Genomic DNA, 18,375 nt, shown 5'->3' on the forward strand with positions numbered 1-18,375 from the left:
CATAATCCACGTTTACACACATGCAACAATGACTGACAGATGCTTACAATGCATGTTTGGTTATCCACACACAATACAGGTAATGGAGTTGCAGTGAGGACTGGATGCTCGCTCGCTGACATGTATTAGTTAAATACTGTATCACACACACAAACACACACACATTCATAGACAGACAGATGTGAACATGTACTGGAATGTAACAAGACTCAGATGTATGAAATAACACAGACGGGATGACAAACGAGAAGCTCCTGGGCCAATTAAGTGTTAAACTGCAGGATGGATCTGACCTCGTGCACCGTTTTACTGTTAATCTGACTTCCAGTTCCAGGGTTTGAAATTTACAACGAGATAAGTGCAGGTGTCAGACTCACAGCGCCCTCCGCTGGACGACACGCTCCTCAACCGTCAAAGTGCATCACTGAGAACACTGAATGTATTATTAAAGCCTGATATATCTTCATCTCCCATTAAAAAACACATCAATGAGTCACACTGTTGTTCCTTCATTACCATGAACACACAGTCCCACACACACACACACCATCCTGCTGCACCAAATGCAGATTAATCCCCCGCTGAAAGTAGTCCCCCCAACAAATGCTCCATTTCCTCATGTTTGTTTGATAAAAACACTACAAACTATATGATTGATCAGCTGTTTTGTCTAGAAAAGGTAAGAATGGAGTGAAAAATAAACCCAAAGTGATTCTTCAGACGTCTCCTTTAAGAGATATTTAGATTATGATGCGATTAAGCAGCAAATTTCTAACATTTTTTCAAGTATTTTTGCTTGAAAAATTGCTTAATTGGATGAATTGATCATCAAAATGATCATTAAATTTAAATTTATGACGAAGTAATTTCCTTTGGATGGGACGAGAGCCTGACCGATATGTGCCGATACAAAAACCCTTTTTTTAGAAATCATAATTGTATCAGAATTTTGATTTATCTCGAAATTAAATCAGTCGAAATTATGAGAGAAAAAGTTGAAATTATGATTAAAAAAAAAAAAAAATTTAAGGTCGTGAAATGGAAAAAATCAGGAGAATTTTTTTTTTTCCAGGAGATTTTTTTTTTCATTCAGTTTCACACATGAAAAAAAAAAATTCTCCGGATTTTTAATCATAATTTCAATTTTTTCCCTCATAATTTTGACTCGTCTCAGGATAATCTTTGTAATTTCCTTAATCTTTCTCACCATGTTTTTCACAACGAGACACCAGAATACAGAAAAAGATGTTTGGGATAATTTACTATTATTGATTTTCGTCTTTTCTTCCCCGTTTAATCCAAGAAGCCGACGTTCTTAAATATTAAATATTGTTTGAACACAAGCGGCTGAACGAGAACGTCGCAGTTTCTTACTAGAAAATAAATTTTTCAATCTCATCAGAGTTTAAGAAAACTAGTAATGAATCTGACCGGACGTTTGATACTTTTTTTTCGTACTAAGTTGAGTTTTGACAGGAAGCAAATGGACGTGCAGCTCGTTAAACAGATTTAAAGCTTTACGGGGCTGCGATGTAACGATTGTTTTCATCAATCTGAAGGTAATTTTCTCTATTAAGCATTCAATAAATATAACGTCAGAAAATAGGGAAAAAATGTCGTCTTTAAAGGTCTTGTTTTGTTTGACAAAACCCAAAAATATTCAGTTTATTATCACATAAAACAAACTGCAGCATCTCTTGATTGTTAATAATTGTTCAAGCTCGACTTAAAACCACTCTGAGGTTTATCTGGAGGCCTTTTTGAGCTTCTGTTACCTTAAGCAATAAAACACTATCACTATTTGTCAGCGCTTATTTTTTATTTTGGTTACAAGCCTCAGTTTCTAACTTGAATATTTAAAGTAAAACTAAACATCAGGTGTTGAAAGGTCAAAGCTAAAATGATATTTTTTGGCAACACAAACACCTCGACTGTCGTGTGAGGCTGTAACAATCTGGACGTACGTTACAGCCTGTAAAATAGCTTCATACCATCAACAGCGCACTAATTTAATGTGCAAATCTGCTTTTGACCAGCTCGTGTGTTTTAGTGTCTCAAACGGACGGATGCTTCAGTACGCACAGACAACACACACACACACACACAGACACACACACATGTAGCTTTGGCACCCAGACAGGCAAAGTGATGAATGGCAATGCAGAGTTTAGTACGAAAGGCTAAACCTGGAAGAAAGGCACCGCCAACTTAAAATAAAATGTATTTATATATAATATATATACACACATATATAGTCCAGAGTGTATAAAACAACATAAAATAATAATATCAATGAAAAGCACATACAGGAATGGGGATGGAGATGAGGCGTGTGGATCGACAGACAGACAAATAAAATCACTCTCACTCCAGTCTCGTCCAGTAACTACGTTCCAGCCATAGATGATTCATCAAGAAAAACAAAACAAATAAAACTAAACTAAGATCTCTACTTGGTTGGAGCAGGTCTTTCACAGCGGGGCAGACAGAAACCGCACTACCCATGAGCCTCCTCTTCTGTGGAGCTCTCCTGGGTACTACTGCCACCTGTGGAACCCGACCAATGAGAGGAGAGCTGGGGTGAGTGAGGGATGTGGTGACGTCACAGCGAGGAAATCTCACACAGGGACGTTAAAGCGCATTAAAAAGGCGGGAAAAGACACTGACGTGAAAGATGGCACAAAAGAGACGAAGAAGAGCCGGAGTTTCAGAAGAAGAGGGCGTGCATAGAGAAACCAGAGCTTCCAGGTTCATTCAAAACCCCATTCACTTTTTCAGTAATTCTACAAACTGAACACCCAGTGGAGGAACAGTCCTTCTCAACGGTACGCTGCGATGGAGATCATTTCAGTTTTCACATCTGACGGCTGATTGTGCTTCTTTCAGGCTGTTTGTCGTCACTTTTGTGCATCTTTGTCAGTTTCTTTGTATCTGTATACTTGAGGCGATGTAACTCGTCCTTGAAGGGAACTGAACAGCTGAATGTGATCAGACATGCAGTCGCTGAGAGGTTTGTGAAGCCCGTTAATGTCAGTAACAGAGAAAGAAAATCAACTGAAAGTGTTGCCAATAAAAATGTAACCTTGGCAAGTCATGATTATTATGAGATTCAAATTATTGAACAAAAAGTCAACTTTTTATCTCATCATTTTCAGTTTTTATCATCATTTTGACTTTTATCTGAATTTTTGACTTTCTCTCAATTTTGAATTTTATATAAATTTTGGCTTGTTGTCATAATTTTAACTTTTTCTCTCAATTTTGATTTTTTTTCTCTCAATTTTGAATTTTTCCTCTAAATTTTTCCTTTTTATCTAAATTTTGACTTTTTAATCTAAATTTTGACTTTATGAAATTTTTGAATTTTTCATTCAATTTTGAATTTTATATAAATTTTGGTTTGTTGTCATAAAATTATGATAAAAAGCCCAAATTTATATAAAATTCAAAATTTAGATACAAATTCAAAATTGAAAGAAAAATTCAAAAATTTCATAAAGTCAAAATTTAGATTAAAAAGTCAAAATTTAGATAAAAGGAAAAATTTAGATAAAAAGGAAAAATTTGGAGAAAAATTCAAAATTAAGGGAAAAAGTTAAAATTATGATAAAAAGCCAAAATTTATATAAAATTCAAAATTTAGATACAAATTCAAAATTCAGAGAAAAAGTTCAAATTAACTTTTTCCCTTAATTTTGAATTTTTCTCTAAATTTTTCCTTTTTATCTAAATTTTTGAAATTTTCTCTCAATTTTAAAAGTTTATATAAATTTTGGCTTTTTATCATAATTTAAACTTTTTCCCTTAATTTGGACTTTTTACCTAAATTTGGACTTTTTAACTAAATTTTGGCTTTCCGGATCGTAAAAATTAGATTTTATTTCATAAAATCCAATTTGATCTCATAATTAGTTTTTTGACCTTTTGAGCTTCTTTGAAATCAAACATTTTCAGTTTTCTCTGACGGGCAGAACCGGGCTTCGATAGAGTTTACAGATGGGCCACATCTGCGAGAGTTTACGTACCCAACAGTACCCGAAGTGAGATGATCTCAGGGAACAGCAGGGAGGAGGAATGACAGAGGATGAAGGAACAGAGGTTACAAAGCCTCACAAACACACACATCTACACTTACACACATCCTGATCCCAGAAACACAATGCACCCAGTGGGACAGCTGATTTTACAGGGTAAAGGGTGGAAACGGTCCCGTTACAGTTTGAACAGGAGAGCAGGAGCGGGACGGGTCAGAGTGTGGGGGAAACTGTCCTCTCCTGTGTGTTTAGGTGTGTGTGTGCTGGATGTGCAGTCTGCTGTCATGCCACAGACGGGCTGCATTTCATTTACCTCATGCAAAATATACTTACAGTAGTTCTCAATGGTATCAAAGAATGAAAAGTCTACAGGGAAGTCTGGACGAGCCAGAGGACAGAGGAGACGTGGAGGCACGCGAGGAGGAAAAAGAAAGAGAAAGAGAAAATGATTTTAGTTCAGCTGAAGGCAAACAGGAAAGCACTCAGTAGAAATACTACAAAGACGTTTGTAAACTACTCCAAAGAGTTTCAGTGCGATTTATGATCATTAACACGTGTTAGCTCTGATCCGCGGGGCAGCAGGTCACACAGCGTGCTGAGCAAAGCTACCTTGCGTGGTGTTTCTGTCGTTGAGCAGCTTGGTCTGACTGTTGGGCAGGATCTTAATCTCAGGAGGATCTGGACTCTGACCGACCCGCGACGCCATGAGAGCGTTCAAATACTGGAGACGGGTCACCTGCGATTCAAACAGCGGGAAAAACACAGAAGCTGAAGAAAGTCACAACATCACTGAAGTGCAGTTATACAAGTATCATGAGGAAAATAGACTTTAAATATGAAAAGTCAAACTTCTCAAGTTTCACTGTCACACCTGATGTTTTAGATTAATATCACTGCTGAGGTAATGTGTATGTGGCTTTTTACTGCTGCACATGTTTAAGGTTGATTTTTCCTTCAAATCTCCACTTTTTATCTCAGAGTGATGTTTGACCCATCCTCATAATTTAGACTTTTTCCCTCAAAATCACAAGTTTTATCGCAGAATTTTGACTTTTTATTTATTTAGATTTTTTCTCAAAATCTTGACTAATTATTATGATTTTGACACTATTTTTTTTCCCCAAAAATTACTTTTCATCTCAGAATTTTGACTTTTTCCTCAAAATTACAAGTTTTATCCCATAATTTCACCTCTTTTTCTCAAAATCTTGACTATTTATCTCATGATTTTCACACTTTTTCCATAATTGACTTTCTTTTCCAATTTTGACTTTTTCCTCAAAATCTTGACTAATTATCAATTTTGACTTATTTTTTCAAAATCACAACTTTTCATCTCAGAATTTCGACTTTTTCTCAAAATCTTGACTAATAATCAATTTTGACTTTTTTTTCAAAATCACAACTTTTCATCTCAGAATTTTGACTTTTTCCTCAAAATCTTGACTAATTATCAATTTTGACTTTTTCCTCAAAATCACAACTTTTCATCTCAGAATTTCGACTTTTTCTCAAAATCTTGACTATTTATCTCATGATTTTCACACTTTTTCCATAATTGACTTTCTTTTCCAAATTTGACTTTTTCCTCAAAATCTTAACTAATTATCAATTTTGACTTTTTTTTCAAAATCACAACTTTTCATCTCAGAATTTTGACTTTTTATTTATTTTGAACTCTTTTCCAAATTTGACTTTTTCCTCAAAATCTTGACTAATTATCAATTTTGACTTTTTTTCTCCAAATCACAACTTTGGAGAAAATTTTTTGACTTTTTCCTCAAAATCTTGACTAATTATCAATTTTGACTTTTTCCTCAAAATCTTGACTAATTATCAATTTTGACTTTTTTTTCAAAATCACAACTTTTCATCTCAGAATTTTGATTTTTTCCTCAAAATCTTGACTAATTATCAATTTTGACTTTTTCCTCAAAATCTTGACTAATTATCAATTTTGACTTTTTTTTCAAAATCACAACTTTTCATCTCAGAATTTTGACTTTTTCCTCAAAATCTTGACTAATTATCAATTTTGACTTTTTCCTCAAAATCTTGACTAATTATCAATTTTGACTTTTTTTTCAAAATCACAACTTTTCATCTCAGAATTTTGACTTTTTCTCAAAATCTTGACTAATTATTATGATTTTGACACTATTTTTTTCCCAAAAATTACTTTTCATCTCAGAATTTTGACTTTTTCCTCAAAATTACAAGTTTTATCCCATAATTTCAACTTTTTCTCAAAATCTTGACTATTTATCTCATGATTTTCACACTTTTTCCATAATTGACTTTCTTTTCCAAATTTGACTTTTTCCTCAAAATCTTGACTAATTATCAATTTTGACTTATTTTTTCAAAATCACAACTTTTCATCTCAGAATTTTGACTTTTTATTTATTTTGACCTTTTCTCAAAATCTTGACTAATTATCAATTTTGACTTTTTTTTTCAAAATCACAACTTTTCATCTCAGAATTTTGACTTTTTCTCAAAATCTTGACTAATTATCAATTTTGACTTTTTCCTCAAAATCTTGACTAATTATCAATTTTGACTTTTTTTTCAAAATCACAACTTTTCATCTCAGAATTTTGACTTTTTCCTCAAAATCTTGACTAATTATCAATTTTGACTTTTTCCTCAAAATCTTGACTAATTATCAATTTTGACTTTTTTTTCAAAATCACAACTTTTCATCTCAGAATTTTGACTTTTTCTCAAAATCTTGACTAATTATTATGATTTTGACACTATTCTTTTCCCAAAAATTACTTTTCATCTCAGAATTTTGACTTTTTCCTCAAAATTACAAGTTTTATCCCATAATTTCAACTTTTTCTCAAAATCTTGACTATTTATCTCATGATTTTCACACTTTTTCCATAATTGACTTTCTTTTCCAAATTTGACTTTTTCCTCAAAATCTTGACTAATTATCAATTTTGACTTATTTTTTCAAAATCACAACTTTTCATCTCAGAATTTTGACTTTTTCTCAAAATCTTGACTAATTATCAATTTTGACTTTTTTTTTCAAAATCACAACTTTTCATCTCAGAATTTTGACTTTTTCTCAAAATCTTGACTAATAATCAATTTTGACTTTTTTTCTCCAAATCACAACTTTTTATCTCAGAATTTTGACTTTTTATTTATTTCAATTTTTTTCTCAAAATCTTGACTAATTATTGATTTTGACACTCATTTAGATTATTTTTTCAAAATCACAAATCTTATCTCATAATCTTTACTTTTTAACAAAATTGTCAATTTAACGTAGAATTCTGACATTTTCTCATCATTTAGACTTTTTCCTCAAAGTCTTGACTAATAATCTCATGATTTTGAAACTTTTGTTTTCAGAATCATAACTTTGATCTCTTAATTGTGACTCATCTCATAATTAAAACTTTTTCATAAAATCACAACTTTTTAATCTCTTAAAATTTCATTATAAAGTTTTATTTCATAATTTTGAATTTTTCCTCAAAATCTTGACTAATACTCAATTTTGACATTTTCTCATAATTTTGACGTTTTTTTTCAAAATCACAACTTTTTAATCTCTTAATTTTAACTTCTCAAAATCCTAATCATAATTATGAATTCTTGTGAATCTGTGATCTCAAGTTCAAACTCTTTAATTTATTGTTTGTCGCCACGTTCATTGTCCATCAGATTCCTGACACTTTGGTCTGAGACAAAAATTACAATTTGACGACCTTTAGTGATGACAGCTGTCAGAGCGAAAACACACACACACACACACACACACACACACACACACACACACACACACACACACACACACACACACACACACACACACACACACACACACACCCGTATGAGCTGCAGGTCAGTGAGCGCTCGGACGGTGTAGTCGGGACAATAGCTGGACGGGCTCGTAGCTTCTGCTGACTCAAAGGGATCCCTGGGGGAGTGACGCTGGGACGACACTGGAGACTGGTGCACTGTAATCACACACACACACACACAGTCAGCACAATATCCGCAGTCCTGCTAACCTCAGCCGTGGTGCTGTCTCCTTTTTATAGCCACTTATATAAACCTCACTTATATAAACACAGAGGAAACCTGCATTACTATTCAGCAGAAATCATTTTAAACAGAATGTTTCATCTTATAACTAATAAAATGATCACATCTGAGTATTTAAAGAGATAATCAAACCTAAAACTGACTTCACGTGTTATTTATTTGATATGATACAAGGCATAAATCATCATCAGTGAGGTGATCCAGAGAAAAGGCCACCAAGATGAGATCAACCATCTTTCTCCAGGAGTGTCTTCTACAGCTTGAAGCAAAGACGCTGAACATATTCTGCTGTCAGCTTCATAAGTATGAGGATTTGTTACTTTCCTGTTTCATGTAATTGTAAATTAAATATTAAAAAACAAGCAATTTCAACCTGCAATGAAACAGCTTTCTGCCCTTTTATATCCTACATCATTAATCAATATCAAAAATAATCATTAGTTGCAGCCCTCACTGGAAGTCTGACGTCCAAATAAAACTCTTGAATGAATCTCTGAATAAAATCTTCCCTGTCGATCAAACTCCCATCACGATCGATGACATCACTAATAATCTGATGCAGACGGCCGTCTGTGTTTGGAACATCTCGGTGTGAAACCTGTTTACACGTGAGGCGGACGGCGTCCTGCTGTTCCTGATCTCACCTGAAGATGGCAGCGTCAGAGCGGACACACCGTAGTACGTGAACGCCCCGTTCTCAAACTTCAGCCCCTCTTTACCGATCTCCACCTCCACACGACCCTGAGAGAGAAACAAACGGGAAGGATGGAAGTAAAAAGAATAGAAACTAAAAACCAAATCATTTCCAGAGATGTCCTACAACATGGTTGAAAGTGAAAATAAAAAGCAAAAATAAAAAACTGACTTCATAAACGTGTGACTGATGCAGCTGCGTGTGAACGAGCTCGTACCTGCAGCAGCAGGATGAAATAGTCCACTGGGTGGTTTCGCGTGTACAGATAGTGACCCGCGCTCAGACGGTTGTTGGAGTCAAAGTGCACTTCCTGGTTGACGCTCGGGTGACGGAGCAGGTGGAACAAGACCTTCTCAGAAACGCGTCCGGGGCTGAAGTGCTCCACCTCTGCAGGGGGTCAAAGGTCAGAGACACAAGGGATCGAGTCAACGCACCGTCTGGGCAGTGATGTCACACAACAGATCAAATATGTCCAGACTGTCGACTCGAATAACCTCAAAGAAGTTTGATCTCAGTTTGTTGAACTGCAGCCTGAGACATGAGAAGTCTAATGGTGGTTTCAACACATCCACCTGTTGTGTCTCTAACTGAGCTGAATTATAATCTACAACAGAAACATAATCATTACATGTGTGGTGTTAAACTGTCACTCATTTTATCAGTTTGAGTTACAAGATCAACCACAACCTCACTCAGTCCGTCTCAAAGTAAAGATTGACAGATAATCACACACACACACACACACACACACACACACACACACACACACACACACACACACACACACCTCTGGACAGGAAGCGGTGTGTAGCCAGCAGGAGCTGTGGCGAGGTTCGGATCTTGGGTTCTCCTTCAGGAGGCTTGAAAAGAGAAAACTCCTCATGGACGCTGCGAGGCTCCAGAGGGATCTCCAGCGGAGTGAGGGGACGCTTCACCTTCCTGTCCACTGCAGGAGGAGACGGGAAAAGTTTTAATAAAACATGTCAGACACTCGGGCTGTAACAACATTTACAGAAACTTACAGTAGCCATCAGATTCATCCAGGATCTCTGATTTGATGATCTCCTCGATGACGTCCTCTAAGGTGACCAACCCCAGCACCTCGTAGAAAGGATCCCCCTCCCCCTCGTTGTTCACCTTCTGGACGATGGCCATGTGAGAGTTGCCTGATAGAGAGAGGAGAGGTCAGAGGTCAAATCACAGACAAGATTTTGAGTTATTGTGACCAAGTTTTAAGATTTCTGTATCTGTATTCCTGTACAACAGATTGTTTTTTAATTATCAATATTAAAAATAAAACAAACTGTGTCAACTCTTTCAGTAGAAAGGAGGGTGGAGAGGGAGAGATGCAGTGTTTGATGAATTGTGCAATTTGCATTAAAAAAAATTGCATTTCTGTCAAATCTCATAAGTGTAGATTCAGTGTGACTGGAATACCATTATTTAATATGTCAATGGTGATAAATGTCCTTAAATCTGCTTAGAAGTCATAGAGAAAAAGTGCTCTTTCAAACTGCAGAACTTGCTTGAGAATTAACCTGTTTTAAAGTTTTCTTCAGTATCAAAGTTATTTAGTGACAGTTGTCTGTATATCCATGAGTACACTGCAAACGGGAACTATTAATAGCTAATTCGGCATACTGTAAATGCTGCTAATTGGAAAAAAAAATTAAAAAGGCTGAAGACAGCGCTCGAGTTGCATCCCAAAGCGCTGCTCAGTGAATCCAGGGCACACTCCTACTTCCTGTTTGTCTGAAGGTACTTTACAACCCTTGGAGCTGATGAATTATGGGTAAACTCAGTCAAATCTAAACACACAGACATGATACATTATTTCCTGTGTCCATTGTAAATAAATGTCCATAAATCCACTGAGAAAACAGAAAAAAGATGCTCTTCATAACTGCAGAACTTGCCCTAGAATTAGCACGTTTTTAAGTTTATTATGAGTATCAAAGTAGTGAAGTCATAGTTTTCTGTACATCCATGGGTACACTGCAAACAGGAACTGGTAATAGTTAATTCAGCTTACTTTTAATGGTGCTAATTGGCATAAGAAGTAAATATAGGCTAAAGACACTCAACCCATAGAGTCTGATTAAATATGGGTAAACTCAGTCAAATCTACACACAGACATGACACACATATTTTTAGATTCAGGTTGAATCACACTTCCCAATGATGTCTTTATCCTGTGTTCATTGTAAATAAATGTCCATAAATCTGCTTGGAAATCGTAGAAAAAACATGCTCCTCATAACTGCAGAACTTGCCTTAGAATTGTCTCGTTTTTAAGTTTTCTTAAGTATCAAAGTAATCCAGCGATAGTTGTCTGTACATGCATGGGCACACTGCAAACAGGAAGTGCTAACAGCTCATTCGGCATACTTTTAATGGTGCTAATTGGCAAAATAGTAAATATAGGCTATATAGGGCTCAAGTTGCATCCCATATCCCATAGCGTTACTTATTATTATGCTTCCTGTTTGTCTTAAGGTGCTTTACATGCCCTTAGAGCATAATAAATGATGGGTAAACTCAGTCAAATCTAAACACACAGACATAATACATAACCCACAGTGGCAATTGTGAGTAAACGTCTAATAAATCCACTTAGAAATCATAGAAAAATACACTCCACATAACTGCAGAACTTGCCTTAGAAACATCATGGTTTAGGGTTTCTTCAGTATCAAAATAATTTAGTGGTAGCTGTCTGTACATCCATGGGTACACTGCGAACAGATGGTGCTAGTAGCTAATTCGGCAGACTTTTAATGGTTTTAATTTAACAAAATGAGATGTTATTTTGTATGTTTTGTGTGTGCGCACCTTTCTTGAACTCCTCCAACATGGCGTCCAGCTTGGTGTCGTTGAACACAAAGTGCAGCGGGTGGTTGTAGAACTTGGTGATGGTCGTCATGGGGGTGCAGTCGTCCGGGTCCACCAGAGCCAAGTCCTTCACATAGAGGATCTCCACGATGTTGGACCTGGAGAATGAAACGCATGTTGTTGATTGGACACTGCTCTGTAGGGAAACTAAACATTTAATTCACTGTGAGTACACTGTTTGTTGGCACTGGGTGTGAAGTTATGTTCTCTAATTAAATCCAAGGCGTGGTGTAAACAATGACAGGTTCTTCTTCGTGGCGAGTCATCGTGAAAAGTTTAAACACTGAACTGCTTAGTGTTTTCTGCCTTATGTTGCAGTAAAGAAATCAACTTTTTAACTTATTTTAAATTAAAAATATTATGATAATTAGAGCTGCAACAGCAAATCTATCAGTTGTCAACTATTAAAATAATCTGTAATCTGTTCCCACCTCTCCTCCTCGTAGATCGGCACCCTTGTGTATCCGCTCTGCATGATCTCAGACATGGTGGAGAAGTCCAGGACGGCGGAGCTGGGCAGCATGAAGCAGTCCTTCAGAGGGGTCAGGATGTCCTCCACCGTCTTACTGCGCAGCATCCCTCGGCTGAACTCCTCCTTCACAAACTCACTGCACACAGGAGACGGCGTCCATGAGGCAGAGTGGTTAAAACACAAATCATCATCTGTGACTGTCTTTATTTTACCTGTAGGGATCATTGACGCTGGTGCGGATCATCTCCATCGCCCTCTCTCGTATCCCGCAGGTGCTGATATCCCTCCTCAGAGCCAGGTCCAGGATCAGCCCCAGAGGGCAGGACAGGGGGCAGGTGAGCACCATGCAGACCTGGGCCAGCCAAGTAAGACCCGGCGCCAGCTGAAACCCGTACCCGGAGCAGAGGATGTGAGGAGCCAGCTCCGCCAGGAAGAAGATGAGGAAGCCGCTGGTGAAGACTGCGGAGACGATGGAGCCCAGAGCCCGGTACAGGAGCACCCCGAGGACCGAGTGTCCCACCGCACACAGGAACAGCAGGGAGCACGTCTGGGACGGAGAAAGAGACATCAAGCAAACACAGCCTCCTCGTCACTGCTCACAGATCTGATGTTTTCAGCTCCTCACAGGAAGTTTAAGTCACATTACTGATTACATTTTGTTTTAATCAATACACCAACTTTCCATCAGCTTAAGTTTTTAAAGCTTCCACTGTTTATTTGTGCACAGATTACTCTGAACCTGAAGACAAACCTTGTTCATCTTCACTTCAGAGTGTTTGCTGGTTACTGGTTCAGCTTTGTGAACTTGCTGCTCTGGTCTTTTATTTATTTGTCTTCTATCATGATAAAAATAGCAGATCGACAACATGGAAACATGGAAACAGGCCGTCAGAGCAGCGTGGCTTCATGCAGTGTTTCCCGCAGGTTGGAATTTAGCTGTGATGGTGACGGCAGGTGTTGTGTTGTGTGACGGACAACTTCCATAATAAACCGGTCAAACAAAGGTTTGTGAATGACTCTTTTCGGTGCCGGCCGTGTACAGTTAACGATATTCATCCTAGCGCTGGAGGGTAAGAGCAGTGAGGTCAGCAGTCCTTGAATCTGGAATATTTAATCCAGGAATGTCGAGGTCACATCTCAAAAAACCGACGAGCCAAACGAGTCGATAATCACCTGCCTTTCTGTTTTGTCAGGAAATGTTTATTCCTTAAACTTCACCAACAAATACACATTTAATGCATTATGATCATATTTTAAATAACCTCTACAGAAAATGAATTTCTGATTTTTTTTAAGTTAATAATGAATGAGCTTTTAAATTAAACAAAACAGCTGTGGGCTGAGTGGAGCCTACGTGTGGGAAACACTGGTCCATGTCAGGACGGTTCAGCTGCCTCGCAACCAACACAAAGAGCAACTGTTAAACAAACAAACAAACAAACAAACAAATAAGTAAATAAATGACTTGTTAAATTTTAAAAGTCTATCTTGACCTAAAAGTTTGACAGTGATCTTCATCTCCTTCATTTTAAGGCCGACTTACCGGCTTTTTCCAGAGATTTCATCAGCACTCAGTTTGCTGACTTGTCATCAGATGACCTCAGTGTACTTAAAGGGGCAATGTGTGTAGTTTTAGGAAAAGAAACTCAGAAAGGTGATGTTAACCTACTGATAAGATAAAACAAACTCAGACATATTTATTTTTTATCCAGAACTGAATAAACAAGCTGCTCTCAGAGGAAAATAAGGTCCCAGAGCACTGTGTGGCAGGGTCCGCCACATATAAACAAAGTAAAACAGTCTGAGAGTGTGTTGTCCTTTGAGGTCAGTTTGTTTACTCAGTCAGAGAGTTTGTTCACCAGTAAATGAAGATCTGTAACATTTCTACACACTGCTCCTTTAAAGTGCGTGATGTGTCCCGACACTCACCAGGAAGTTCCCCCTCCTCCGGATCGGCTCCAGGCGCTTGGCGGCCCGCTTCTCCTCCTCGGACCCGCAGCTGTGGAGGACGTACAGCTCCACCGGGTCCAGCCACAGCAGGCTCAGGTTCACTGTCCGCAGCAGCCCGCACACCAGCAGCAGCAGCACCACGAGCACGGCCAGACCCCACGGCGGGATGTAGTCCGCGGGCGCAGCCTTGTCGGTGTTGACCCGCAGCCTGTACGGGCCCACGGACGCCCACCTCCCCCCGCTCCGCACGCACAGGTGGTGGTCGGTCCGCTCTCCGCCGGCGGGGATGCTCTGCCGGACCGCCACCGCGACCAGCACGCCGTGGTCCTCGTCCTTGGTGAGGTCCCCCGTCACCTGGAACACGGACTCGCGACGGCGGGACTCCTCCCCGCACGGCTCGGGCGCATCTCCGCCAGCTGCGAACGCCACCCACGGCTGGCTCCCATTCAGGTCCAGATCCGTCCCGAACAGACGGAGCTTGAACGTGGCTCCTTCCGGCGCCGAGATGGTCCGGTTCTTCATGCACACCAGACCCGCCGCTTCTTCCAGTCGCAGCCCGAGGACCTGCGGAGCTTCCCGGCTGCAGGCGCCGCACCTGATCCCGCAGAACAACAATATCATCAACAGGAACCGTAGACCTGCCAAGCTGGCCACCATATTGGAATTGGTCAGCCTGGCTCCGCGCGGGTCATGTGACTGTAGCCCCGCAGCGGGCCCCGCCCACCGGGGGGGAGGAGCCGAGCAAAACGAGCGCTGCAACTGAACTGCGCGGCGGCCATTTTGGCTCCGCGCACACAGGCGGAGCTGTGGGCTTCCGGGACATTTTGGGGCTCGACTCTTGAGTGTTTTTTGTCTTTTCTCGCCCCGCCTCCTCGAAAAACCAGCGAATCAGAGTCAGCTTGTGCTCACAGCCAATAAAAACGGGAGGAAACAAGATGAGGCCACGCCCATCTTTGTTCCATTTCATAACAACAAGTCATTCATCACTGCGGGACGCTAATTCACTGAATTCATGCTAATTTAATCACATTGTACACAATCTGGGGAGCAAACCTCTTAAAGGATGGTTCACTTTTTATTTTTTATTTATTTTTTACAAGTCTGTCTTAAAGCAGCAGTCATGTTCACATCTGACTGCAGAGCTGTTAGCTGTTAGCTGTGATTATGGGAGGAGATGAGGAGAAAAATCAGCCTTAAAGGAAAAGTTCACCCAGAAATGAAAGTCCGGTCATCATCTCCTCCTCCTCACCTCCACGCTGATGGAAAGTCAGGTGAAGTTTCGTCGTCCCCAAAACATTTCTGGAGCTTCGCAAACAAACGGCGTAGCGGCATTCTGCTAAACAGCTGACGCAGATGGAGACTTGTTATGAAATGTGAAAAACAACTGAAAAACACATAAAATGGCTCCATGCAGCTTGTCTGGCGTAATCCAAATCGATTTAAAAAGATGTTTTTTTCACCCTTTTCTCAGCCTCAATCTCCACTTTAGCTTTAAATGGTATGGAGCCATTTTATGTGTTTTTATTCAGATGTCTTTTGGCGTTTTAAAACATGTTGCAACATAGATGAACTATATTTTCCTCCTCCATTTTGGACTTTCAAAGGTCAGAACTGCCCAGATAGTTTCCTAATGATCAATGATGCAGCAAAACAGAGTTGCAGTGTTCTCCTGATCAACTGAGGTAGATGGAGACTTGTTTTAAAACGTAAAAATCAACGAAAAAAACACATAAAATGGCTCCATACGGCTCGTCTGGCATAATCTTAAGTCTCCAGAATACCTGAGATCCCAAATTGATCGTTTTTAATGCTGCAACTCTGTTTTGCTGTGAAGCTCCAGAAATGTTTTGTGGACTACGAGACTTCCCCTGACTTTCCATCAGCATGCGGGGGAGGAGATGATGACTGAGTTTTCCTTTTTTGGGTGAACTGTTCCTTTAAAGACTTACTCACATTAACTTCACCTTCGCGCTCTCTGACCTCTTCCAGTGAAGTCACACGAGGGAGGCAGAAATGAAACAAGTTTAAAGTGAGTTTCACTTTTAGCACAACACAGTTTTGAATGTGTCCAAAGTCGTACAAAAGTCCATCCTCTGTGTGTGTTTTCATAATGTTTGTGCAATAAGTGTGGGTGTCTGTGCAAGTGAGTGCAGTCACACTTGGTTTTGTAATGACAGACGTATAATAAGCAGCTTTTTTTTTGTTCAGTAAACACGTAGTTAGACAACAAAACTTCAGTCCTGCAGCTGAAAACTTTGCGTGTGAATCAAACAGAGGCAGATTTTCTGTAGAGAAATATATCTCAGGTTTATTAACCTCATAGATTTCTTCAAATGCCTTACAGTAGTTATAAAACAGTATGTACACATTGCTTTAAATCCATGTTTGGAAGTGCTCCTCCATCTTTGTTCAACCATCAAAATAAAAGAAAATCACAACCAAGTCAAACAGTCTGAATATTAAAACCTTCCAACCAGGTTCTCTGCATCTACTGTACATATCCTGGGGAGATTAATACCTATATTTTGTTTATTCCAGGTCCTTGAACTTGATAAATACTGCCTTTTTACTCTCTGTGTGCAAAGAAATCGTAACCTAAATGTTTCTGAAATGGACGATAAAAGATGCAAAAACATGTCGCCGGGCCCTCAAACAGTCCAGTCGTGAATGATACACAGTGTGGAAAACTGACTGGCCTGAGAAACGCGGCACCAGAAAATATTTAACCTTCACACAGGTCTAATCATCACACCGCCGCAGGGCTAAAAACAACACTACAGGAGTTGCTGATAAGCCCGGCTCCCCCCCTCGCTCCGGTCCCATGATAGAAAAAGGTCCGAACAATAAAAACGGCTTAGCAGATCAGAGGAATTTCAATACTCAGAGCGGCGGGAGAGGAGTCGAGATAAGAGGCGGGGTGAAAAATATGTCAGGAGAAAGGAGTCGTAGGGAGGAGAGAGGAAAAAAGGGGGAGACACAGGATGACAGGAAGGAGGGAGGATGGGAAAGGAGAAACAAGGAACGAGCTTTGGTTTATCTAATGAGAAAACAGAAGGAAGCTACAGAAGATAAGAGTAAATTATGATCTGAGGTCAACTCTGTGCAATGTTTATTGCTATTTAATGCGTCCCTAGCAAAACAATGGAAATGAAACTTAAAAACGACACCTCCTCTCTCGTTATAAATAGATCTATCTCTTTCAGCATCACACAAAATACCCTTCAACGTCTTCATGTACAGAGTATTTACAAGTATTATAACACAAACAGCAAATCAGGGAACCGAACACAGTGTTTCTGGGTGAAGTCACCCGATCGAAGCCGTGTCTCACAGCTGGAAGCCCGATTTTCACAGAACCACACCAGAACTTCAGGTGCCTAGAACTAAAATAAACAAAAACAAATAAATACAATGTTTACAATAAATACAACATTAATAAGTAGAACAGTTGTTTGCACATTTCCCAGTACACAAACTGGTAGTCACACAGCCAACCAGTGGCTTCACTGGAAAACCAGTATAAGACCAATTGCTACATGAGACCTAAATGAACCAGCAGGCAGGTCTAAATCTTCTCCAAATAGAGGGTAAGGCTATGACGACTATTGTATAATTTCATTTAACGAGCAGGCTCTTCCTCACCTGCTGAATAAAATCTGTTTTCACAGAGTGTTGATCTTCTCCAAGGCCGGATTCACCCAGCAGAGCTACTGGGCCCCCATTAACTCCCCCATTACTCCCACTCTCTTTCTATCGTGTGTGGTATTACCAGGAGGAGATCTGTTTTTTGTTTTTTTTGTACATAGGAGAATGAACCTGGTTTGTTTGATTCACCTGCGACTTAACGACCTCTCTGTCTCTGCACTCGAGAGGAGGTCGGCAGGTTAAAGGGGAATTTGGGTATTTTGGGGCAACTACACCTGCCAAAGCTACATCAACATTATGGAAAGGATTCCCAAGATGAACCTTTTTCTTTAAAAAGGTGTAATATGTGAGAATTTACCACCTGTCAAATTCATTTTGGGGCAAATAAGTGGCAGCATATCACCAGAGAAACTGCTCATTTCTGCTAAACTATGGCTGCTGTTAGCTCGTTAGCTCAGTTAGCCGTACAGCTCCTGGACTGGCAGCTCAGAGCAGGTGTATGTGTTGGTGGATAGGGACTAGCTGGTTAGCATGCTAACTTCAAAAGATATCTCTCCAACACACAGCTGTGACATAACATCAACAATGTTATTTCTTCACATTTGTTACTAGTTAA

The 18,375-nt window shown here is 39.3% G+C and overlaps 1 protein-coding gene across 2 annotated transcripts; it reads right to left on the minus strand.

The window, feature by feature from the left end:
* Nucleotides 1–2,208: 2,208 nt before the first annotated feature.
* On the minus strand, nt 2,209–14,777 carry LOC141005676 (metal transporter CNNM3). Of its 2 annotated transcripts, none has more exons than XM_073477620.1 (11): nt 14,094–14,777; nt 12,377–12,711; nt 12,124–12,300; nt 11,633–11,790; nt 9,822–9,965; nt 9,587–9,745; nt 9,017–9,186; nt 8,750–8,846; nt 7,887–8,017; nt 4,644–4,770; nt 2,209–2,547 (listed from the first exon to the last, which is right to left on the minus strand). In XM_073477620.1, exons 1-11 carry the CDS (start codon nt 14,769–14,771, stop codon nt 2,498–2,500), a joined length of 2,226 nt encoding a protein of 741 aa, XP_073333721.1. In that variant the 5' UTR covers nt 14,772–14,777; the 3' UTR covers nt 2,209–2,497. The 2 variants fall into 2 exon arrangements, with proteins under 2 accessions (XP_073333721.1, XP_073333719.1); XM_073477618.1 differs by lacking the exon at nt 2,209–2,547 and adding an exon at nt 3,781–4,412.
* Between the last annotated feature and the right edge of the window lie 3,598 nt (nt 14,778–18,375).

Source organism: Pagrus major, chromosome 12, assembly GCF_040436345.1.
Source record: "Pagrus major chromosome 12, Pma_NU_1.0".
Taxonomy (NCBI): Eukaryota; Metazoa; Chordata; class Actinopteri; order Spariformes; family Sparidae; genus Pagrus; species Pagrus major.

Coding starts and splice junctions, on each gene's coding strand:
- LOC141005676 (XM_073477618.1), bottom strand. CDS start 14,771: ATGGTGGCCAGCTTGGCAGGTCTACGGTTCCTGTTGATGATATTGTTG. Junction 12,712..14,093: donor GGAGGAGGGGGAACTTCCTG/GTGAGTGTCGGG, acceptor TCTCCGTCCCAG/ACGTGCTCCCTGCTGTTCCT. Junction 4,413..4,643: donor CGACAGAAACACCACGCAAG/GTAGCTTTGCTC, acceptor TGGCTCGTCCAG/ACTTCCCTGTAGACTTTTCA.